The 25,570-nt window shown below is 37.3% G+C and overlaps 1 protein-coding gene across 6 annotated transcripts in view; it reads left to right on the top strand.

Annotated features, from left to right (window-relative positions):
- PTPRM (protein tyrosine phosphatase receptor type M) overlaps window positions 1–25,570 on the top strand; it is a 443,671-nt gene that overhangs the window by 155,460 nt on the left and 262,641 nt on the right. For all 6 annotated transcript variants that reach the window (XM_050971530.1, XM_050971533.1, XM_050971531.1 and 3 more), the window contains exons 6-7: window positions 11,007–11,181; window positions 19,137–19,430. In XM_050971530.1, the coding sequence (XP_050827487.1) occupies window positions 11,007–11,181; window positions 19,137–19,430 (469 nt within the window). The remainder of the gene's footprint in view (window positions 1–11,006; window positions 11,182–19,136; window positions 19,431–25,570) is intronic.

The raw sequence follows: 25,570 nt of genomic DNA, 5'->3' as shown, positions 1-25,570 counted from the left end.
ACTTCTTTTGCAGCCAAGAAACTAAGAACTTTAATGGCCAATCTCTCTTCTACCTTATGTAAATAGTTTATTTCCTGGATTTTGCTTTTCTTTTCGTCTTTCTTGAAAGCTGTCTTTCACCTTATTCAGTGTATTTTTTTTTTTATCCTCAGTAATCTTTGGCTGAAGGTGTGAAGACTATGAGAGATTTTATTCATCTATATACAAAACTACCTGTATGCATTATTTATTACTTTTTCAAAGGAAGAGATATAGTCCTGTGTCAGAGGGAGTTCTGGAAAGCAAATTGTTTTCCTCAGGAATACAAACATACCCAAATGACAGATATCAAAAACATTCTAGTAAGAATGTAGAAAAAATGAAATTACTCTTTGCAGATGATGAAAATCAATTAGATTTATAGGATAGACAAAATTGCCTCTGTGTGTGCATGTGCTTGTGTATGTAAATTGCATACAGTAACCCAGAAGGTGAATGAAGTTCTGGACTTCCATAAGAATTTTTTGTTGTGCTGTATACTCTTAGACTTTCCCATAATTATAATTTTTATTGCCAAGTTTTGAAGCACTTGAGGAAAAAAGTTTTTGCCATTTTGATAATGAAGCAGTAATTTAACCGTTAAATCATACATGTCTTATAACTTGGTAACACAAACAGATGGAACTGTTGATGTTAACTGTACAATGAGAAAGGCCTAAAGATGTTCTTTTGAATATTAAAGTATTTGCTGTTTTCTGAGTAGGTGCATTTGTGTACTACAGGAGTGCACAAGACCGTTTTTCTACCTGCTCATCAATAGCTCAGTCTTCCAAGACTGGTCAAACCACCTTGTGCAATACAAATTGTCTAAGAGTCCATTGCTTTTTGAAGAGATTTGATGACATCAGTCAGCTAAAGATTTTGCTAAGATTTTATGTATCCTGAAGCATGTCCATCCTGATGTGTTTTTAGTAGATAACCTGAGATGATTTTACTGTTAGAAGAACAATTAATGTGCTAAAGGAAGGGACACCACACATTACTGCATAGGTGAAAGTTAATTTTTTTTTTTTTAATTCTGGTGATGATTTAATATTATTTCCAGGTTTTGGAATGTTAATTTGTGCCCCCCTTGCTACTTGTGTATATTTATTTAGTGGTTTTTTTTGCAGTATATATTCTGTATTTTATATTAGTTGTCATTAATGAGTTTTAGGTTTTTTCAGTAATTGCATAGCAATCTTGCTGTATGGAAGAAAAAAAGTCTGTGAAGAACAGAGTGTGATATGTGTTGTTTATGTATTGTGTTAGTGTGTTTGTGTTAGGCATTGTCTAAATTGCTGTGATCTTTGGTAAAGCTCTCATTATCTGCCCTAGATATGAATAATCGGATGCATATAATACACTTTTTTACATAGGCTTACTGGTTTTATTCTTCTCTGAATGTAGGTTTGACTAGTGCTTTTCTGATGCTGAGATTTCTCTTACAGCATCTTTAATTATTAGCAATACCAGAAGCTAGGAGAAATTAATTAATTGCGGACTGTTAATGATAAATCCCTGTGACCATATGCAAGAAGCAACTGTCATCCTGAAATTGATCTATCTGTGAAGTGTTTTGACTTCAGTGAGGTTTGGAGGTGGCAGAAACCTTTGAGTCTTGTGTTTTTATTAGTAAGGTGTGTGCAGCTGAATGTGTTTGAAGTGTGGTGGGGATGTCCATTAAAGGTGGCTTTCCCCCTTGGACCCCAAGATTTCTGTTAGTTTAGCTTCAGCAGCACTAAGTGGTACAGCAGGTGCTGTGTACTCTTCCCTTGTATGATGAGCAGTGAAAGGCACAGCTGGAAAAAAGTCAAATGCCTGATGGTGGAGCAGCTACTCTGAATCTATAGCACCATGACATGGTGCCACTCTAACAGTGGAGCCAGAAATAAACCTTATATTCTCTCCTGGAGAAACACTGGGGAAGTCTGGCCAGCAAAGCTGCTCTATAGGCTACACCTCCCAATCAACCCAGACTGGAATGCATGGCACAAAAAAGCCAAACGTTGGTTACCATGAAGAAATGTCAGTGAATTTTGTTATTAATACTAATAATAATTTGGATAGGGGTAGGTGGAAAAATAAACGTCACTTCTATCATCGTGTACCAGCCCCATCATTCCTAAATGATATGGGAAGTGTTACCCAAAATAGTTGAATTCTGATGAAAATACTTAACAGTTGTGAATATTAGTCAAACTGGTCATGATATTACTCAAAACCCTTAAATCAGGAGCTCTTCAGGTCAATAAGCACAACAAGCACAACAGACCATGTTGGTAGTAATGCCAAAAAAGAAATTTAAGGGGATGTAAGCAAATTTGATTATTTTATTAAACCTGAAACCCTAAGCAACCCTTGATGCAGTAGGAAAAAAGCAGCATAGATAGAGGGAAGACATGCTTTGCTCTGCAGTGGTGCTGGTCATCCATCAGGGTGCAAGGAGTGATAATGGGTGGTGTCCTCCAAAGGCCTTCCTTTGTCACCTGTCTAGCAAGAGGTGGAGTCTGCTCTGGCAAGAGTGTGCTTGTGACACTGAAATATGCATTTGGTATTCAACTAGTATACCCAACTGTTCCTGCTTATAAAGGCAATCTGGGGTCTGAATTTTTTTAATGGAAGCATTAAGGTTTGGAAAAGCCTCTTTATACAAAAATATTGTCTCTCATCTGCTGTCTCTTTGATAATCTCCAATGTCCAAAAGAGATCTGAGAGAAGAAGTAAACCTGAAACATTCATGAACTGTAGAAGTTTTGTTTTAAGAGGTACCTCTGTTGAATCCACTGGAACCTTCATTATGGACAACAGTGCAAAACCTTGAGACCTGGGGAAAGCTTGGCAAAGTTTGTTTGCAAGTAATCTGAATAATGAGTGGATTTTGATCTTCTGCATTTGCATGTTGTATCTATAGTGTCAGAAGAGAGCTGTTACTGTTTTTGTATTATAAGGATGATACAAAATTCGAACTCTGGACAAAATACCTTTGGTAACAGGTAATAATGGTTCTTTTTTCTTCTTCCTTTTCTCCCTGTTTTTGATATGTATCTCATGTATTCAGAGGCTACCAAATATTAATGAATTGACTAAATACATTGATTTGTAGAAAATTTGCTTATCTGCAGACAATAATGGACATAAATCAGAGAAGATACACATGAACCTTTCTTTTTTTTCCATCCCCACATATATATGTTTTCATTTGGTGAACTGACCCATAAGAAAAGTTATTCCAGAATTACCTTTATCAATCAAACCTTTTTGAAGTTCTTGTCTGAATTTAAAAATGAAGCAACCCAAAGGTTCACTTTTCAAGAAACTCATTGTGATGTGTTAGCCTTCCAGTTATTTTGGAGGGTTAAATAATAAAATGGTGATTAACAGACACAAGATAATCAAACATCTGACCTCTGGCACAGAGGGCTGGTTAAATTCAGCTTTCCTTTCAAGAATGTGCCGGATGTTGGCCTGTTTCTGGATCCTGAAGACTACCTTGATATAAAGCCATGTTCAGCAGCAGTAGAATCACTTAGGACATGCAAGAATTAGGGAGCTGATTAAATAAATTCAATAAGTTTTTTGTGCTGTGCTGGACCTTTGGGAATAAGAAACAATGACCTTTAGCATGAATACTTTAGATAAAATGTGCAAACTTGCTGCTAGGAAGAAGATACCTTGTTCAAATTGGAGTTGAGGAGAGGCTTTTTTTTTAAATAAAGAATAAAGGCTGTTGAAGCTGTTTTGAGGCAAGGAGAACCAAAGTAAAGTTTTAATTAAGTCCAAGGAGAACATGATGGGAAGGAAACAGACCACTGGGGAAGGTGTGTGTTGGGGGTGGGAGCTGTTATTGATTACTGTGACTGTCTCAGTTTCCTTGAACCAACTTGTGCCTAAATTTCTACTGATTGCTGCTATGGTTGTTTTTATTCACAAACTGCACTGTCAGGATTGAGAGGTTTATTACAGCTTTCTTTTCTGCCTCTGTTTCACCATTCATTCCTCCCATTTGGAAGAATCTATCCAGGAGGCAATAGCTGAGCCCATAATAATTTGTCATCCTCAAACCTGTGTGTGTTTCTTTCTTGGCTGCTTCTTCTTTACCTGCTTGGTAGGACTCTGTGGCTTTAGCTTTGCCTGCTAGTCTGCTTTTTTTAAACTTTACAATAGACTTCAGCCTGGCCCCAGAACTTTCATGTTGGAGTTTTTTCTTCCCATGCTGCCTTTCTTCCCAAAATTAACACTATTGAAGTGAAGGAAATGTGGGGAATGAGTGCACTGGTTTTTAAATCTCCCGTTATGTAGTTGCCTATAAAAGGCAGACAGAGACCTGCATTATGATGCTTTGTATGGTGTGTACCAATGAAAATTAAGCTAATGAGCTCTGCTTCCTCATTTTCTCCTCATCACTTTGCTCCTTTCTAGCCCCTCCATAAGCCTGGCATCTGCAGAATGCCAAGCCCCAGAGTATTTAAATTGCTGTATATGTTCACATCAGTTTTTAGCAAGGTGTACATCCTAGGTCTTGGAATTTTAAATACAAACAGAAGGATGATAAGTACTAAGTGTTGGGTACTTCCAAGGCTTAAATACAGTATTAGAGTAAATGACTTTATAAGTAGGGCTGTGAGTTCAACAGGATGCTTAGTTGATACATGGATCATTGCCATAATTCCTATCCAAAGTATTAAACTCCCTATTAGATATTTCCTGGTACTTTGTTTTCTCCAGATGTTTCTGAGGCTGTAGTTTCCTACAACTCATTTTATATTCTATTGTGTACTATTAAAAATGAATGGAAAGAAGATTTGGGATTTTAAATATTTGTGAGCACTGGCAAATTGTTAGAGGAGATAAACTCTTAGCTGCTCTGGAATTTAAAGTAATAAAAAAAGAAATAGATTGAACAGGAATTTAGTTTTTGGGTTTATTTTTCTTACTTCTAAAATGTCTATGTAATGATAACAGATTTTCTCCTGTCGGAATGATACAACATAATTTCAGTATGTAAGTAAAGAGTAACTGCTTTGGTTAAATTACACAGAGTTTAATGACTCCAGAAGATTCATTGTCTTTGTTTACTTTCTCTATGTCTTCAAGTAGATGTCAGTGCTTAATATTTGGTGTGACTATTCGATGTGTAACTTAAATAATATTTTATGGTACTACCTGACAGCTCCAGCCAGTATTTAGGTTTAGTCATGATAAACAGGGACTTCTGGAGGCCTGTGTGATTTGAAGAAAAGTCTCAGTTATCAAACATTAAACTACTGAAAGGAGAAGCCTTTCTTGAAAGGTGAAATAATAATAGTTTGCTTGAATGCCAATTAGTTACACCTGCAGAGTGCAATCTCATCTCATAGCAGAATAATTCCAAATAGGACAATAATAATCTTTTTCCATCCTGGCCTTATTACTTGAATGAAATAGAGTTGTTAACTTAGATGGAATAAATACTGGATAATCACAGGATGTGTGATGGCTCCAATCTAGACTGACAAACAGTTGTCTTGGTTATCAACACTAATCTAGAAATTCAGAGGTAGCCATCTTAGTCCTGAAGTATTAATTACTATTTGATTTAGATTTTATACACATTTTAAACAAAAATTGCTTCTGGCCTTGCTGGTTTCATTTGAGATCCTGCTAATGTAACTCTAATCACAATTTTATAAATGTGCATATTTGGAAGTGGGATAATGCAAACCCTTTCTTCTGTTCTAAAGTATGAAAAGCTGCCTAATCTGCCCATATGGACAGAGGGTGACTGATGTTTCCTTTTTAACTCTCTTCTCACAAAATTGTTGATACATGCCTTGAGCGTGATTATCACTGGTAGTGCTGGATGTAACATCCCAGAAGTTCAATGCCTTTGAATTGCTGCTACATTTTTGTTAAAAGTATTTCTGAAAGGTTTAATATATAGATTGTTGCTGCTAAATTGCGGTTCATTTAAAAGACTTAGAGTTAGTTCATTGCCTAGAAGAGCCAATAAGTGTAATTTAAATAACTGTAGCGTATTTTTTTTTCATTCTAACTTGCCTAAAATGGAAAAATAACATGCATTTTAAAAATGCATATAGCTGTCTGTATATGCATTTAATATGGTGGTACTAGGAATACGGGTTTTACAAGCTGTGTAAATCCTGAAGTTAAATTAGGCTTATTTTTTATATCCCTATATATTAAAGAACTTGGTTTTTAATAGAAAATTTATTCTTACAAGTGACTTACCAGTTACATATTTTCATTAGTTGGCTTAAATGGCAACTAATGAACATATTCTTTATATATGTATTTGGTATTTTTTGAAAGCTTTCTCTGAGCATTTGAAAATGCCCAGGTTCCTCAGCAGCCAATGGAATCTGTTACTTTCATTTTTGGCTCTCAGTATTTGTTCTGTGACCATAGTTGTGTTCTAAGGAGGTGAGATAGCTCTGCCCTGGGGACGTGGCCTTTGTAGTCCAGGCAGGTCTAACATTAAACGATTTTGGCAGCTTCCTCTTTGTAAAGAATGAAGTATCCTGTTCACACAGTTCTCAAAGTCCCGGGGGCAGGAAAAGCTAACAGCTCTAATCAGTAGTAAAGCCTCAGACTTTTGTGTGGCAAATCAGAGCTAAAGTAAAGAAAGTTAAAAGAACCATTTGTATTTTTAAATTGCATTTTAAAAAACCAACCAAACAAAGCAAACAAAAAAGCCCCACCCAGAAAACAGGATACTACAAATATGCTGCAACAACCTGTGCTAGTAGGTCTTAATGTCAGTGCCATTGTGTTATATTGTAAATCATGAGTTTTACTGATCCCATTACAGAAAAAAGGATAAGTGATGGACTTGTCATTTTTTTGTTTATTTTTCAATAAAATATCATGTATTTGGGAAGACTCAGACTTTCATGTAAAAAGTGAGAGTTTGCAAGACCTACTGGCGAATTGCAGAATCTCAAAAAACCTGAGATTAAAGTTTTAATGACTATAACTAGTAAAACAGCATGTCATAGTTGAACTCTTATTTGTGGGAGTTCAGATTGTTGCATTAGTGACTGATGAAAACTTACTTTTCTGAAGGCTACTAAAAAGAGTTCTTTATAAAGAAATTGTAACACGATGCCGTAGAATGTTTAATAAACAAATTTTCATTTGATATGTTATTTTTAGCTGTTCTAAATGAAATAGCTCTTAGCAGTCAGCGCTGAGAGCTGGTAATTTATCATACAGTGAGCTGAAATGGGCCTGTTACACACTGGAAAAAAGATAGCATACCTGGGTAACTTACTGAAACCATTGCAGTAAGTCAGGGGAAACAAAATGTGAACCACAAATAAAGGGAGTGATGCTGGATGTGTGGGTACTGCTATAACAGAAGCAATTCTGTATTTCTATATCAAATTGTAAATAGCATTTTTTCAGACTAAAAATAGCCTTCTGCCATTTGTCCACTGCTGAAATAAGAGTTTGGGAGAAGTTGTAGGTGTGGAATTTTTTTTTTTTTATTTTTTTTCAGTGCAGCCTTTGTAACTGTCTTCTAGTTGCCTAGAAGATTGAACAATGCCTATAGATTGAATTTCCTTATACTGGAATTCATTACCTTCATTACTCTTCCTTTATGCTTAGGCTTAAATCAGTTAGGCAGCTCTCCTACTCATTTGCTGTCATCCCAGAAGGGAGGGAAAACTTGCTCTCTTGGGCTGGATTTTTTCTTGTGGAACGTAAAGCAATTATGTTTCTTTGTCTTTGTCTGTTACAGACACTATATTTTCCTTGAATATATTTCTCCCCAAAGAGATTAAAGAAAAAAATTGGGCTTTTTTCTTCTCCTTTGAGTTCTAGTAAAAAAAGTCATGCTAGTGATTCTGTGGGACTGTTTGAGTTCTAACATATAATTAGACACTCTACACTTTGCCTCCATTAGTTTGCAATGTTCAGGAGAATTCAGTCAAGATAATCTTTATTGATAATTATCTCCCATATATTTTAGAGCTTTGTTATAGTAATAATAACAAAGACTCTTTATTCCAGAGCTCTTTCATGAATTTTGAAGCCACCATTAATAACCTTTTCTCACCTGGATTTTGGTAGAGGGAAAATATGCTCAAATCCTCTGTGGAGCCAAGTAGAGTTACATGTAAGGCTTCTCTAGCTTTTTCATTTGAGCAAGTGATGTGTCCTTCCTGAAGTCTCATTTGGCTTCTCTTTTTTCAGTTAAAATTATTGGTACGTGAATCAATGGCATGTGTCACAAAGCCATGTAAGTCAATTATTTGATCAAACTACGATTTCCTGTTGTAGAACAGCAGTTAAAACATTCAAAATCAGGTGAGATGAGTATATTTGAAAATCAGCAGAAGGTGAAAAAGATTATGGGACCCAAGTGAAATTGTAATTTATTGTAAGTGCTACAGTGCATTGATTAGTTCCAATTTCCATTCTAAATATGCATGAAAAAGATGGGAAATATGTCCTATGGGATGGGTATTGGAGCAGTTGCCTTCCAGGACTGCTGGCAGTTTCTGTGAACACCCAGACTGTGAATCTCAGGATTTTTACCAGCCACTTGGAGGTCTGAGGGGATGGTGTGGTAGGAGACAGTTCTCTGTGTAGGGCCAGCAGGGGCTGTGTATGCATCATATCTTGCCATGATTGCCCCCTTTTCATGAACTGCAAATTAAGGCAGAAATTACAGTGGCATTTCCTAATCCTTTCCTTTCATCTCTTTCTCTGTGGGAAAAGCAAGAAATTGTTATTTTAAAATATTTACACAGTTCTTCAGTTGTATAGTAACTCATAAGAGTCCTGGTAAATTGTGGATGCAGGTTCCCCACATGGAGGGTGTACTGTGCAGGCTGTAGAGCAGAGGAGTTTGTTCACACTCTAAATGAGCTGAACTAGTTTAGGTGCTAGAATTAATCAGTGTGTGGCAGTATGTTTTTCCCTGGGGAATAACTTAGTCCATTTCATGGCAGGATAAAATAGCCTGCATGCATGTTGCATGCCTTCCTGATGTTGCAGCTAGAAAAATGGGAGTAGTGATATGGATGGCTGTAATGTAACCATGAGATTTGGGTGTGTAGGGGATCCTCCAAGAAGCCTGTAAGCTGTAGTAACATACTTTAAAACTGGCTTATGGCTTGTGGTTGATCAGCAGTTCTGATTATCAGGATTAATTAAGTTATTGTATTAGGTAAGAAATAATGTGGCTTTTAAGAAATACTCATTCTCCAAACTCCTAGTTAACCCACTGCTTATCTGCTGTTATCAGCAGCCATTCTCGCTAGAAGGATATTACAGTGGCAAAAAATAGGAGTTTTGAAATAGTAGTTTGAAATGTTTCTTTCCACCTTTAGGTTTTTGTAACTGCCATGCCACATCACAGAAGCTGTTTTATCAGCAGCTCAAACTTTGAGGAACCTTAAGGAGCTGTCAACTATCTGAAGGAATTCTCAATAATTTACAACTGAATAATTTTTAAGGCATGATAGCACATTCTTCTTTGGACATCTTACAACCTTTTTTTTTTTTTTGTTTCACGTTAGCTTTACATCACCCACGGTTTTTTTTGAAGAGGAAATAACTCTACTGTGCATTAGAATCATTATTTATTTTTAATTATGTTGCTTCTTTGGTATAACAGCATGATTAACTTCGACTTGGTTTTGTGATTTATGGATGAGTTAAATGTTGTGTGACTGTTGTTTAAAATTCTTCTGTTATAACTTGTATGTCAAGGATACTTCCAATTTAGTGGCAAATATAATCATAGTAAAATGAGATCAGTGTTTTCTGTATGTCTTAAATTCAGCTGGAGAAGCTACAGACTCCAGGGCAGAAAAACAGATATCACCAGTTATGCTGTTGGTTTATAGAAGCTTGATCGTGCAGGACCCTTGATCTGCTTGAAGCTCCTTAAGTTAAACATTAAACATACCTGGTGTCATTATTTAGCATCAGACAGTGTGTGTGCCTTCCTGCAGAGAGTGATTTTTGTGAAGTGCTAGTTGGGGTTTTCCAGTTTCTCTTCATGTTTTGTTAGTGGTTGCAGCCTTCAGTGTGCTGGAATACATATCACTGTATGAAAAGTGCATCTTGCTTGTTTGGGTTAATGTTGTCAGTATGTTTTGGTAGTCGGTTTGATTTTTTTTTTTGCTATCCAGCTCTCATAATTCAATCATTATACATTTTCTGTGGGGTTTTGAGTGTTCATAGTGCAAACATCCTATTTCATGGTCAGGTGGAGCATGAGTTCTGATGAGGATTTGAGAGCCAAGTCTCTCTGCCATTATCTTTGTGTCAAATGACATGGCAAGTTATCATCTGTGCCTTCTTCTGTCTTCCCCCCCTCCATTTTTCACTCCTTTTGCTCCTTAGCTGTTATAAGGCTCATTTTCTTGTGCCATACATGTAATATGTTGAATTGACAGCAAGACACTGTGCTGAAAAAGAAACTGCCCAGTTCCCAGTGCCATGCTGAGAAAGTAGAAGATGGAGACAGCTTCAAGTCATTTACTTGATAAATCTCTGCCTAGCCTCTTCTACCTGAGTCACTGATAACCTCTTGGGTGGGTGCTGCTATGAGAACCATCCACTGATATCTCCCTGAAAAATGCATATACCAAGCAGCAGATGCAGGAAGGGAAGAGAAAGCACTGACTGACTATGCTGGGCTTTGTTTTTTTAAAAAGAAATAAATTTAAGTATTTGTGTAAAACAAGCTAAGCAAGGAAATGTTACATTGTTCTCAAATCTTTCTATTTGTTAATCTATAAAGAATTGAAAGCAGCTGCTGCAGATTAATGGTTGCCCACTCGTGAGGAATGGTTTAACTCACATGGGAAATCAGAAATGTCTCACTGTCACACCTGTAGAAGTAACATACAGACTTCTGCTTTTATCTTTCCTTTCCTTCTGGGGAACTTGTGAGAAGTAAAATGGGTTGTCAGTATATTTTTTTTAATATTACTAATAATATTCTTTATTTTATTTTCTTTGCCTAGGGTATTTATGTACGGGATGCACCTTTGAAGGACATAAAAGTGTTCAATGCACGACGATTTGTGGCTCTTTTTAGTGTGGTGAATGCCACGAAGCGCGACGCTGGCAACTATCGCTGCATGATCCGGACGGAAGGAGGAGTTGGTGTATCCAACTATGCAGAACTGATAGTCAAAGGTACTTCACCATACAAATCAGTATTGGCATGCTCCCTGTGTGGAGTCACGGCTTGCAGTTGCTAATGCAGTAAGAATGTCACCCATAGCCTGTTCAACTTGATAAGAGGTTCAGTAAATAGATTTTGCTTATGTAAATCTTAAGAGTCTATCCAGCTGTAACAAGGGAGTGATAGAAGCCAGGGCTAATTAACTAGGTACTTGTTGATTGCTGTTTTAAGTATTTCCCCAAAATGCACTGTTCAGACCTATATGTCTTTACAAACTTATTATTTAAAGTATGAACATAATAATGGCTGCTTGCCCCCTTTGTGGAGATTGTATTCTAAAAATACACTTACTATGAAATATGCAAGTTTACATTTAAGTGAACACATAAAATACACATTTCAATATATGGAGGGGTGTTTTTAAAAGCTTTGGGGAACACTTAGGTACAAGTAGAATGGAGAATAATGTGTCACCACTAGAAAAGGATGGAAGAAAGCCATAATGAGGAATAAAGCACTGTCCAAAAGCAAGAACAGGGTTTTAGTGAATGTGTTGTAGAGAAAATGAAGAGAAACTGGACAAGAGAAGGATGTTGGAAATAAGCAGGGTATGAAGGTAATGAGACAAAAAAAAATGTAGCATGAAAACATAGAAGAGCTATTTGAATGGACAGATGAAAAAAGAAACAAATAGAGTGGGTGAGATGAGACTATAATTATAAGGTGTGGTGGGAGAAATGAGGTTATTTCAGTCCAAGCATGAAAAGAAAATAAAGTAGATGGCCAAAAATAGATATGTATGAAAGTCAGCAAAAAAAAGGAAGCATGGACTATAACTCTGGCAGGAATGATGAAGCATCTTTCAGACCTAACACCAGGGAAAACATAGAGGAATGAGCACTGCTGGAAGGAGGCAGAGGAAGGAGTTACTGCATCAGTGAGGAGAGGTGCAGGAAACCAAAGGAGTTCATTTCTTCTCAGTCTCTTTGATTCAGGGTGTTTTAATTTATTAGTGCTTCTTTTGAGGTGCAATAGATGAAATTATGAAGCGTATCATTAAAGCATTTGTGCTTACCCAGATTCTTTCAGAAAATCTGCGCTGGGCACTGTGAGCAAGTGGATAGCCTCAGGGTGTAATCCCATTAACTGCTTGTAGAGTGGCAAAGTAATTATGGTAATCCCCATTGCCTGTGTTGGAGCTTTTATGAGACCACCTGCAGGTCATTCCTTCTGACCTGAAAAGACCCATTTTAAGCATTGTGCTGTAAAACATTAGATGACTGTACTGAACAGCAGCATTAGGGGCTGATGAATAAATATGCTTTCTTATTGATGACATATATTAAACAAATGGTATTTCCTGATTGTGGCAGTTTTCCTGCAATATGAGTTAGCAGACTTCAACGATAACAGGTTGATTTCAGTGCAGCTAGATATTTTTTTAATCCATTACTATCCATAAATCATGAAGAATGTACATATGTCCACACTGCAGGCAATGTTTAGTATACTTGTGAATTGCTGATGGCTTAATAATAGTATGTGTAAAAACAGTGGTGCAATTACTCCCCCCTCTTTGTTACAAACAATGAATTTAATTCTTTTCTCATTTACACTTGTGTAAATAAACTGCCTTAAGAGGAATTTCTTTGGAATTACATTGCTGGAATGACAAGAGAGTCAAACAGAGCATTTGTAAGTTGAAGAGAATCACTTCTTCATGTTTATCATAGTCTGTTTCATTCTGTTTACTGAACCTGTAACTCAAGTTGCAAAAAGTTCTGCTTTGGAATAGGGGCTTTTTCAAGACATATTTGCTTTTAAGTCAAGATGTTTGCACAGTAGAGTGGGTTAGAACTCCATACAACATTCATTCCACTTCACAGTAGACAAAGTTTCACCAAATAGGAACTTACTCTAAGCAGATTCCAATTATGTGTGTAAAGATCTTTAAGCTTTGTAGTGCTGTTGTGGCATGATGTTGTGTGGCACTGGAGACAAGGTACCAGAACTCTTGAAAAGAGCAGAAGGGCTGCTCGTTTCACGTGCTGCAAATCAAACCTACAATCACAAAAGAATAGGAATGAGATCTTGAAAATGAAAGACATGTAAGAAACTGTCAGGTGTTCTTACTCTCTACTTTTTTTTGTCTTCTTTTTTCACATGAGTGAGCATGTTACAGCAAGGTTTCAGCAGTATGGAGGGGGGAAATTGCAATTAAGGAGCTGTCTGTTCTGTTTTTAAATAATAGTAAACATGAATATTATCTAGTTAATGACAGAAAGCTTGTTAGTCTGGCCTTAAAATGGAGGGGGGCAGAAGAAAGGGTTTTATTTGAAAACTTGTTTGTGGTAACTTACATGCCTTTTAGAGGATGGTGTAATAAAGTATTGATTGTTCCATTTAAATAAATCCTGAAGGGGAGGTTTTCAATTTACCTGAGTGTTTGTTCTGATAAGAAAGGCTGAAAAGACGAGTGCCTTGTCATTGTATGTACTCAAACGGCACCGTATCCTCATCTAAGTTTGTCAGAGAATTGGATTGAAATGTCACTTTATCTAATGGGAGGCATGAAATTGGCCTTGTCAGATAACCCACTTATTGTACAAAACATCAGCTCGTATCTAATAGATAAAGGTAATCAAACATTGAGCAAAAGGAAAATAGTTGGGTGGAATTGATTAAATGCGTTTGGTGAAGTAAATTAGGGTTCTGCATACAGTCCCTAGGTTGAAGTTTCCTAATAGTGTGCAGATCCAACACAGATTAGATTGAGGAGAACAGAATGAGCCTGTCTAGCAGACATCAGATTATTACAGAGTTCAGACTGCTTATTGAGTTCAAACAAGGTAAACCTAGGCGTCAAATTGGTTAAAAGGAGTTTGGCTAGGTTTTTAAGGAAGGGCATAGAAAGGTAGCCATCTGTAATGCTGGCAGCTTAAATGTCTGCTTTTTCCAAATGAAAAATTTTTAATTTTTTTAGCACCAGGAACAGAACCAAACCTCTTCAGGACCTCTAGAGCAAAGAATTTATTCTGGAGGGCAAAGCCATTTTGACATCAAGACATATTAAGAAAATATCAACAATTACTTATCTGTGGTGTCAGTTGTTCTCATACATTAAATATACATAGATACTTGGCCTCTATTTTTGCTCTCTCTCTATCTAACCTTTCCTGCTGGTTCCATCACTGTACCCGTTTTTTTTACCAGCAGTGCTGGAATTAGGACTTTCCAGTTTCATACACTCATTTTTTGGCAACCTGACTGGAGACTTGTAATTTTCAGTGTGGGTGTGTGCCTCAGCCTGGAAGTGTTCAGAAAGCCTCCAGCTAGAAGAGCTGATACAGTTCATCCATCTTAGTGAACTTGCCATAAGAAAGTGCTGAAGGCTCTGGACTTTGAAGCAGTAATATTTTTTCAAAAGCATACTAGTTATGTCAAAAATGTGATTTTCTCTTCCTGTGAAAATCTGTTCCCAAAATAGTTAGTTAACAAACTACTAACTAAAACCCAGCAAGACCCTGGGACTTCCTTGAGTTCATCTTTCCGATTCCCCCGAAATTCTAAATACAGTGTACGGAATTGAATTGCAGGCAGGGATCTGAGCTCCTCTGGGGCAGGCTGGATCCAGGCACAGGGATCAAGACCTATGAGCTTACCATTTGTTTGCTTTTAGTATACAGTCCTCCATCTTGCTGAATCCTTGTACTTTGAGAGTAAAAGAGTAAAATGGATTAACAATGTGGATAATGAGGAGTGCGAGAGCAAGAAGCTGCATACACAGATGAGGTTGTTCATGGTGGGACTGAAAGGAAAGGCAAACTGGGAGGTGTTTTGTAATGAGAGGGAAAGTGGGTGAAAATGGGGGCTACACAAGTACTGAAAGCTGGGGAGAAAGACATGGTGGGGCTGGTTGGCAGCTAGCTGGCCCTGAGCTGGCGTGTGCCCAGGTGACCAAGAAGGCTGGTGGCGCCCTGCCCTGTATGTGGCCAGCAGGAACAGGGCAGTGATTGTCCCCCCTGTACTTGGCACTGTTGAGGTGCCTTGTGTGCTGTGTCTCCTTCTGGTCCCCTCCGAGGAGGGGAAAGACATTGAGATGCTGGAATGAGTCCAGAGAAGGGCATGGAGCTGGTGAAGAGTCTGGAGAGTGGGTCAGCATCAGCTGAGGGGGCTGGGGGTGTTTAGCCTGGAGAAGAGGAGGCTCAGAGGGGACCTCATTGCTATCTCGAGCTGCCTGACAAGAGATCATAGCCACGTGGGGGTCAGCCTCTTTTCCCAGGGAACAGGGGACAGGACAAGAGCTCATAGACTCCAGCTTTGACAGGGAGATTTGGGTTGGCGATCAGGAAGAATATTTTTCCTTGGATAAGCAATGGAACAGGCTGCCCGGGGAGGTAGTGGGATCCCCATCCCTGAAAATATTCACTCAGTGCCATGGTTTAGTTGGCATCTTGGTGTTTGGTCAAAGGTTGAATTTCATCATCTTGGAGGTTTTTTCAAACATGATTCTATGATTTTGTAGAGGGGAAGGTAAACATCTGCATTGATGCATTTGCAAAAAGAGAAGAAACAGATTTTGTCATTTTTCAAGACAGTGCTTCTGAGCCTCAGAGAACAAATGTCTATTTCTGTCTTCTTTAACTCACTTAAATCTTAGAGATTTATATTATCTCCAGTGGCATCTCAGTGTGATGCCTTTCCCCTCCCAATTAAAATAACTGCAAAGTAAAAGATGTTAAGATGCTGTAGAAGATGATTGGAAAATCTGTGAAATTTAGGAACAAAGCAGTTTAAATGAAGGAGTTGCAGTTTCAAGTGTGTTTTCAGTTTATAAAAAGTGCATAAGAATAGTTTACATTCATGTATGGCTACATTTGTTTTTATTATCTGTGTAGGAGAAGAGCTGCTCCTTATCATAAAGTCTGCCTTTTTCTCATATTTAATATAAGGGATCCATTTATATAGAGTCACTTGTGAGCACCTGCTTAAAGCTTTCTGTCACCTGCAGTCCTCTGGCTTTGTAAGGTAGCCACTATTTCCTTTCACAATACCCTAAGGTATTGTGCCCATTGTCATTTGTCAGGGAATTCAAGAGGAGGTTTGAAGTCTAAAAGGCATAAAATTTGAAATATGGATCCACTTATCTTTTTTTTTTTTTTTTTTTTAGTTAATATTCTATTTTAAAAAACTATGTTTAAAAGGGCTTTGCAGTACTGAATAAATTTGTCTACTTGCTTCAGGAGGAGATCTGCAAGGAAGAGCTTCTCTTTAAGCTAAGTCATTGTACTAAATAGCTACTGCTACAAACTTGTTTCTGCTGTCAGCTGAAAATCCTTCCTTGAACATACACAGCCCTGAAATACCAAGTCTATTGTACTGTTTCATAAAGGCATTAATTTGCATGTTGTTTAATTGAGACTACCTCAGTGGCTGCCAGTAAAACTGCTTTTAGTAAGGACAGTACTGCTACAGTGTGGTATACCTACCTAAGTGATTCAAACTCCTCAGCATCTTAAAAATATTAAATCATTCTGTCAAAAGAAAAAATAATGTAATAAGACAGAAGAATACATTTTAGACTTTAGTCTTAAAATCAGTTCATTATATTTTTGTATATGGTGTTTGTATTAGAGGATCTGCTTAATTGACTCTCATGTTTTTAACCAGTCACTTAATATGAGCATTATATGTGTAATGCAGGGTTGATTTTAGGTAGTCTCAATTTCTGGTAAGAAGGTAACTTTTGGTCCTAAACCATGTTAATAGTATGAAATTGCAGTGTGTGCAGGCTTTGCTGAAATAGTGTGACTTGAATTAACCTTTTCATTGTGGTCCCAGAGAATTGAAAAACATGCCCTGAGGTATAAAAAGACAATAAAATACTATCTGTTTCAAGTACTTGTAATATTTGGAATGAATTGGTGTAACCACTAACCTTAGTGACCTAACTCCTGAGTTTGCATTTTGAATGGCACTTCAACAGCCTTTAGCAGCATTTGAAACTTGAAAGTAATTAAACTGTTCTTTCAGCATGGCTAAGTTAATGCCTTAGGATGCTTTATAAAAGTTCCATTTTACTTCTTGGTTCACAAAACAGCCTAATGATTTAAATTGATGCTAAATCATTTGGAATCAAGTCAGAACTGTTTCCAGACATACTATCACTGTATGAAGCCATAGTTTACATACTTTAGGAAGAATAGTTTCAATAAAACTACAGTACGTTTCTAACTCAGCAATGACATCAGTTTGCCATATATTGCTGTTGACATAAAACAATGCATTCACTGCTGATTTGAAAATCTAAACAATATTCTTTGTATCCTGGAATCTGCCACAATATTTTTGTAGCTATTTTTATGTCAATTCCAATTAGTTATGCTAATAGATATCTTTAGAGATGTTCTGGTTTGTTGCTCTTTGTATTGTGTCCTTCATGCTACTAATCACTTAGGTTTGTTCAGATGAAAACACACAGTGGTGATGCCTGTGTTTGCTGGTTTGTAGTGTTGTGTTTCATCAATTGCTAACAGATTGCACGGATCGAAGCTTGCATACAAGTGTACCCTGCTAATTAGAAACACCATCCTTCTGAGGCACAGCTAATCTTCAGGGTACTGAGTGCTCTGAGTTACTCTTTCTATAAATGAAAAAAGGTAGAATGCTGTAGGATAATTATGTGTTTGTTAAAGTAGCAATTCTGCTATTTCTCAGGAAATGCTTACCAAGATCCTTTCTCCCTTTTGCTTCAATCTTTTATGTTCTTTGCTTTAACTGTGATTTTGAAGAGCATGACAAAATGATGAAATACATGTATTCAACTTCTTGTCTGTTTGACTACCTGTATCTCAACACAGAGGGAAATGGTTAGCAGAAGAGGCTGAATCTGAATCTAAAGCCTAGGGAAGACAGATGTCCTCTGTTCATTGCATATTCTGTGTAGCCTTAAGAAGGTGGCAGTGTTTGCTGATAGATATGTTAAGAGTAGAATAGAATATTGGATCAAATAGTGCCTTACTACAATGGCTTGATTTCATTTGACTTGAATATATTTAACCAACAGGAAGGTGAATTTTTTGCAGGTATGATGCATGAAATAGCAGAGTAATTTAACCCATAGGGAAAGAAAATATTTGTTGTTTACCTTTAAAAAAGATGATGTCTGCAAATTATTTCTGCAGTCTAATTTAAAATAAGATGCCCATCACATAGTAAATTAAAGTGGGTTTAAAACTTGGGTCGGTTTTCAAATCTTCAGAGTCCAAACTATCAGGATATCACATGCATACTTACTCTGTGATACAGAGTACCATTGCTCTGTGGTAGTTAAAGAAAATAGTCATTACATGAAGTAGAAATCTGAGACCTCTAGTAAAAACTCAAGAAATCCTCCAGCTTTCAATTAGAAGATTTTTGATTTTAACCAACGTATAGAATTGAAGAATTACTGTACTTACTCTGCTTACACAGAAGTCTGAAAATACAAAGGCTAAGTAGTTAAGGACATGAAAAATAATTAATAAAAAATTCATTTTGTTTCTGTGCAGAAATTCCTTTTCTTGTGTGTAAGGATAGGCTACAACATAAATTTTATCTTGAAAACATTAGTTTTGAGTAGGATTAATATTAATGTCCAGAAAGAGCTGCATTTGAATGAGAATCTCAGGTTTTCTTTTTAAATTGAGAGTTGCCATGGAATGTTGAGTGAATAGAATTCCATTTGCACCTGATTTGAAGTTAGGAGGTTTAAACCAAAAGCTTCAGGTTAAAATCTCCATCTGCATAAACAAAAGAATCTGAATGTTGCAGTTTGATGAAAATAAGTCAGCCTGTAGTGGTGATTTCTTCATATCCATATTTTTATAAAGTCTTCAACTCTAATGCAGTACGAAACCTGTTGCTTATTTGAATGTTTTAGAAGTAGAAAAAATGGAAGTGTAATCATAGCCTTACTGTTTTTCAGAGCCACCAGTTCCCATCGCTCCCCCTCAGCTGTCCTCGGTTGGTGCAACTTACCTCTGGATACAGCTGAATGCCAATTCCATCAATGGGGATGGACCCATTATCCAAAGAGAAGTTGAGTATCGAACTTCAAGTGGAAGCTGGTATGACATACAGCCCGTGGACTCCACAAGCTATAAGATTGGGCACCTGGATCCTGATACAGAATATGAAATCAGTGTGTTACTTACAAGACCAGGTGAAGGAGGAACAGGATCTCCTGGCCCAGCTCTCAAAACAAGAACAAAATGTGCTGGTGAGTACCTCAAGGTGATAGGAAAGTTTTAAGCATCTTTCTAGGGCTGAAGACATAAGTTAATTCACTGGCAGTTTTTACTGTCTCTTTTAAACCAGCAGGTTGCAGGAATTAAGACAGAATGGTTTTAAGTATAACATATTAGCATTCTCTGGCTACAGTGACCTTGAAAGCAACCTTCTGTGCCACTGTAGACTGGAGATGAAATAATAACTGTGAATACTTTTTTTTTTCAATGTCAGTTGTATCAAACTTGTAGATAAAGTGGAAAGGGATCCTGGGTAACAGCAAAAGCATTCATTGTTGAGTCTCAATTAGCAGATGAGGTTTAGCAAAGGACTGCTTTCTTGAGTGACTGACAGCATGTCTCTTTACTAAATGAGATAGTGCAATTTCTGGTGCATTGTAGCAATCTTGGCTCCTGTTTTGGATGTTATAATTAATAGAGCTGACCTCTGATTGTAATAGCATACAAGGTTCACCTATTATACAGAAGCAATTGTAGAATAATATTCAGTAAGACTGGCAGTGATATTAGTTTGGGGTTTAGCTACTCAGAAAATAATAGAGGATACTGTGACCTGGATTTTCTTTGGTCATTACTATTTTCCCCCAACATTTTGAATCATCTCTTTGCTGCTGTAAAGCTGGTGGGAGATAGGCAGGAGTGTAGCTAGAGAAAATGGGAGTAACAAGTGGTATTAGCTCATTGTTCCCAGTCTTTTAAGGAATTACTTAGTCTTACTTGCCTTTTTAACAGGAAAAAATTGCGTGCTTCAACAGAAGTAATATATTTCCATTGCATATACTTTTTGTAAAGTCACCTGACCACCTGTCAGTGAGTGAATGTCAACAGTTGAATTGAATTGGTGTGATGTCAAACACGAAATCTAGTTGCTGTCAGAATCCCACTATTACCTTCTGAAGATGCAAACTTACACAAGTGCTAATTCTTTGATGTTATTTTTGGTAGTTTTTCATCCTCTCATTACTGGAAAGAAGTATTTAATGAAAAGTACCAGCAAACAGTACAGCTAAATTGTAATAATTGTTAAGAATTTTATATTTATAAGATTTTCTCTACTAGGCTAAGATAACTTCAGCTTAGTCAAAAGTGGAGCATAAAAATGAAGTAATGTTCCGTTCAGGAGGGTTTCTGGGTCACTGTGCCCTTCATAATAATGTAAGTGTCTGTATAGACAAGGTGGTAAGTACATATTTAATACACAGTTATTTCAGTTAGTTTAAAATTAATCAGTTTTTCTAATAGGTTTTTTTCTAATAGTTTTTTCATCTGCTTGTATGATCAAGTAATGCAGTACTTGGTGCTGTGTAAGTGAGCCTGTCTGTTCTGTAGGGTTGTGTTATCAACCTTGGATTAGTCACAAATCCAAAAGGCAGTGCCAAACAGGCTGCTGTGAAAGAAATTTAACTCCACCTAAGCCAGACTTAGTAGAGAGTGATATCCACACTTATATTTAAGAATATCATGTGCTTTCTGTTTTCTCAGTGGTACACACTGTTGGCTATTAAAACAGGCATTCAGTTTCATAAACCAGTGTGTACTGGAAGTGTTTTATTACCTAGTAGTGTCTTGTAATACATCAGAATTATTTGTGTTTTCATTAAGCTAAACAGTAACCTTCTTAAATTAAAAGCAGAAAGTTAAATGACTGAAAAATGTAAATTGAATGATGATATTAAATCTGTCTGTACAAATTGGCTTTTTTTTATAGCAGAAGACCCTGCTTTGAAGGTGTAGTGGTTATTGGTTAACTGTTAGCAAGTGACATGCTAATAACTGGCCCAAGGGTTTAAAAAGAGATGCTGATAAACTAATGACAGTATAATTAAGCTGGGTAGGAGTAAAATAATGCCAGTCTCCAAAGCATACCATAGAATTAATAAAACAGGAGTCTTTAAGAGAAGAATCATTGCACCTTTTTAATTACTGTGATAATTGCATGCTGTTTGCCTGTTCCCTAGGGGAAGATAGTGAACCACTTGGAGACTTGAAGCAGTATGCTAGGCATTCAATAATCTTAATAGTTCTCCAAAGCATTTGAAATATGTTTTCATTTTACCAAAATGAGATTTCAGAGACTTGTAATAGACAAGTCTTATCTGAAACTGTACTAAAAGAGTCTATAATTAGAATGCAAAGAAAAAAAGTCTGGAGAGACTTGGTTGCGTCATACATCCTGGAGCAGTTGCCACTTCAGAAAGGGCTTTGTTTCCTTTTGATGAAATATAGTGTAAGTGCTCTTTTAGTGTAATTCTCAGAAAGTCCGAGAATTACATTGAGGTCTGGACTAGATTTAACCTAGAATGTGAACAGGTTTGAAGGAGTTTAATGGATTTTGGGCATGGTGAACCACATTTGAGTCAGACTTAGAAAGAAGGGGTTTTCTTATTTGAAGGTGTGAAATGGAGGCCTTCCCAGGTTGTCTGGAATTTAAATCACCTGTTCCTATGCTGAAAGCTCCCACTCTCCACAACCATCTCATATGGTGTTGTGAACCTAGAATGAAGAATGCCAGGGATGGGGCATCCATAACTTCTCTGGCCACAACCTGTTTCAACTGCCTCACAACCCTCACAGCAAAGAATTTCTTCCTAATATCTGATCTAAACCTACTGTCCTGTCACTATTGTTCCTGATGAGACCCAGTCTGACCCAAAACCAGTGGAACTGTCCATAGTAAAACTGAAGTAGATATGTTGCAGGATTACTAAGACTGTGTTTTGTAATTTCTTCTTATCCATATCAGTGTTTCTGTGGGTAGATTTATTTATTTCAGAGCTTTCCAGCATGCTTTGACATTCATTGCATGATACAAATCTTGATCTGGTCGTGTCTGCATTCTGGTGGTAAAACAGTGCCCCAGTTAAAACACACCTGAATTATGCAGAACTGCTAAATGAACTCCTGCAAATTTATTTTTTTTCTTTGCTATGGCCCCTCTATTAGGAGACTTTATTTCTAATTTATGTTTTTCCTTGAATCTGCTGTTGAACAGATACGTCTTAAAGACAGCTACCTTAGGAAGAAAAGTTAAAATAAAATCCTCCCTCCTGCTAAGGGAGGGGATTGTTAAGGCCCCCTAGGGAAAGTTGTTTTCTTTTTCTCATAATTTTTTTTTTCACTGTGACATTTGGCATAATTTCTGAAAATTAGCATATTTTCCTTTACTGAACCAGAAAACTCTAATGTAATTTAGGAAAATTGAAAAAATAAATGAAAGAATATTCTGATGAATTATCCCCAAACTGTGGAGTTTTTTGAACAGTCAGATCTCTATTTCTTTGTGCTAAGGCACAATTACTACCCTGGAGTATTTGCAAAAAAAGTCACTGTCAACTTAACCAATAATTTTCATACAATGAAGTAACAGGAATGTTTTAATTAGCATAGTTGATTTTGCTGTCTCTTCTATCCCATCACCTGAGCTTGTCAGGAGGAAAGCTGTTACTCCCAGTACAACTGAGCTCTTGAAACACTGCTTCAGGTTTGTTGTAGAATGTCTGGTACTCCTAGAAGGCTTGTTACAATCTGGAAGAACAGAGCAGAGGAGCTCTTTAAATCCCCTCTCTTGAAAAAAAAAAAAAAATCTTTGTTTTTCTCAGTTTGCTCATTGCTTTGCATTCTGCTGGGTAATCTTCCAAGGTGTCAAAATTATTTCACCTGTTTTGTGCTGCCCACTGGCATTGTGGAAAAAAAAAATCTATATGTGTCAGAATACACTGATGGAATGAGTATCCTCTTCCCTCTGATCAATTCTGAGCTGCATCAAGTTGCACAAGGCAGAATAATCTCTGGGCAGATGGCACAGGCCAGGAACTGTCTTGAACCCTGCATTTAAATTCTGTGTGCTCAGGTATGCTGGATGGTACTCAGTGCCACCACTTTCATCCTGCCCCATGACATGGAGCACTGTCCAGGTCCTGCAGGCTGGACAGTCTGTATCTTCTTGTGTGCAACATTCTGAATAATAAGTCAGTTTTGCAGTTGGTTTTCCTTGTTCTGCACCCTTCCACCTTCTTTTGTTATTAATTCTTTTGTTAGTCTCTCCCTTTGGCAGTGTCCATGCCCTAGCCTTTCTTGAAACTCAGTGATGCTTACTGCTGATTTCCATGCCCTTCCCCATTCTCTACTGGTACTCCTATTCGGAAAGATGAGGTCCTTCCTAAGAACTTCTCTGGGTTGAAATGGCAGCTGCCTTTCTCTGTCCTTCAAGACTGCAATCTCTTGACCTTTTTGTCTCAAGAAAAGAGAAAGAATCTTAGTGTCACTGGAAATTAAGTTATTCCTTCTCATTGCTGTACCATGGGGAGCTGCCTGTGAAGAGATTCAGGGTTTTTCAGGCATATAACGAAATCTTAACAGTGCTTAGTTTTGTGATCATAGGAAAATGTCAACTTGAAGCCATACTGCAGGTTTTTTCCACAGCTCTTTCTCTTAGCAATTTTCTTCAGAAGTTTTAACCAAGGTTTTTGCTGCTGTGTTGTATTAGAGCTCGACCTCAGGTCAGAGAACCCTTAACCCTGAGGAGTAGGGTGCAGATATTGCACTGTTTTATTTTCCATGGAAAAGTTCCATGATATTTCTAAAGTCTCCATTCCTAACCTTAAACTGTAATAAACTTTAGTAGAATGTTACATTGATTTATCAGAACTAGAAGTCCACAGAGAACTTACATTTTATTTATGGTTTTCTAATGAAAGTAAGATGCTACTCTATTGTCCTTTTTTCTAAAGCCTTTCTTATACACAAACCATCTCATATGAGGTCTTTTCTCCTAAGGGAAAAGCTAGTTTTGGATTTTCTGCACTGTAGCAGGTGAGTTGCAGCTTTCAGATGTTTCAGGAGGTAAATGGAAAGATTTTAATAGAATTGCAAGAAAACACAGTGTAGTGAGATATATGTCCATGTGTCTGTGTCACTGGTCACTTAATTCTGATAGGGAAACAAACTGGAAATGCATCTTCTTGGAAGGGGCCCTTCAGAAAACACAGATGGTTTTCAGCATTGACTAATGTATTAAAGGTCTTCTTTGGCATCCACTTGTCTGGAAACAAGGTGCCCAAGGTGCTACTTACTGAGATGACTTCTCTGATGCTGTATTACAGAACAGCTTCCCCTTGTATTATCAAGAATCTTGGGTTTGGGAAGAACCCAGATAATCCAAATTCCTTCCACACAAAAATCTCTTTAAATCCAGTTCTCTTCTTCCTTGTCTTACAGTCTAGAATTTTCCCTAGGAGTCCTTAAAATTCCTAGGGGAAAAAAATAAAAAAGAAAAACACCAAACAAAAAACTGTGGTCTGGACAGTCTCACCATAAACCCTGAGAAGATGATGGAACAACCATACTTGGAAACCATTTCCAGGAACACAAGGGACAAAAACATGATCAGGAGTAGTTAGCATGGATTCACAGAGGGGAAGTCATACTTGGTGAACTCAAACTCCTTCTGTGGTGAAATGGTTTTGTAAGTGAGTGAAGAGCACTGCAGATAGGCAGAAGTTACCTGGACAAGATGCTGTAGTTGGCCCTGGTAGAGCAAGGGTGGTGTACAGTGAGGGTTGGACCAGAGATGAACCAGACCCTTCCTACCTCAGCTACTCTGTAATTCCAAGTTTTTTTCAAAATCTTGGAAGAGAAGCTGTCACCATGGTGTTTGTTACGTTCTCCTAGACTCTGCATTAGTATCCAGATCATGATCTTTCATGTATTCCTGTCCTTGCCTGAAGCTGTATAAACAGTGAGGTGCAGTGAGACTTTGTCACAGACAAAAGTTGAAATTACAATGCATGGTTCTGGATGCTTCTCTACATTTGTGGTGGCAGCGATAGCAAAACCAGAACATGTTCTTTTAGGAAATAAACACCATGAGAGTATCTGCCCCTTAATTTCAAATGGGTCTTTCCTTTGCAAGGGAAATCACAGGTTGGTTCTCCATTAAGTGAATTTTCAGCCTGTGAACCCAAAAACTTCTAATATTGGCAACCAAGAGAACTGGCATTGTTTAGAAATTACTAATACTGCACTTTTGTGTCTCCATTGGTTCCTAAATAAATAGGTTTTGGTTAGATAAAGCATCCAGAAATGTCACTTGAAAAACAGAACGTTTTCACTC

Source organism: Serinus canaria, chromosome 2 (assembly GCF_022539315.1).
Source record: "Serinus canaria isolate serCan28SL12 chromosome 2, serCan2020, whole genome shotgun sequence".
Lineage (NCBI taxonomy): Eukaryota > Metazoa > Chordata > Aves > Passeriformes > Fringillidae > Serinus > Serinus canaria.
This window is presented reverse-complemented; position numbering and strand designations above follow the sequence as displayed.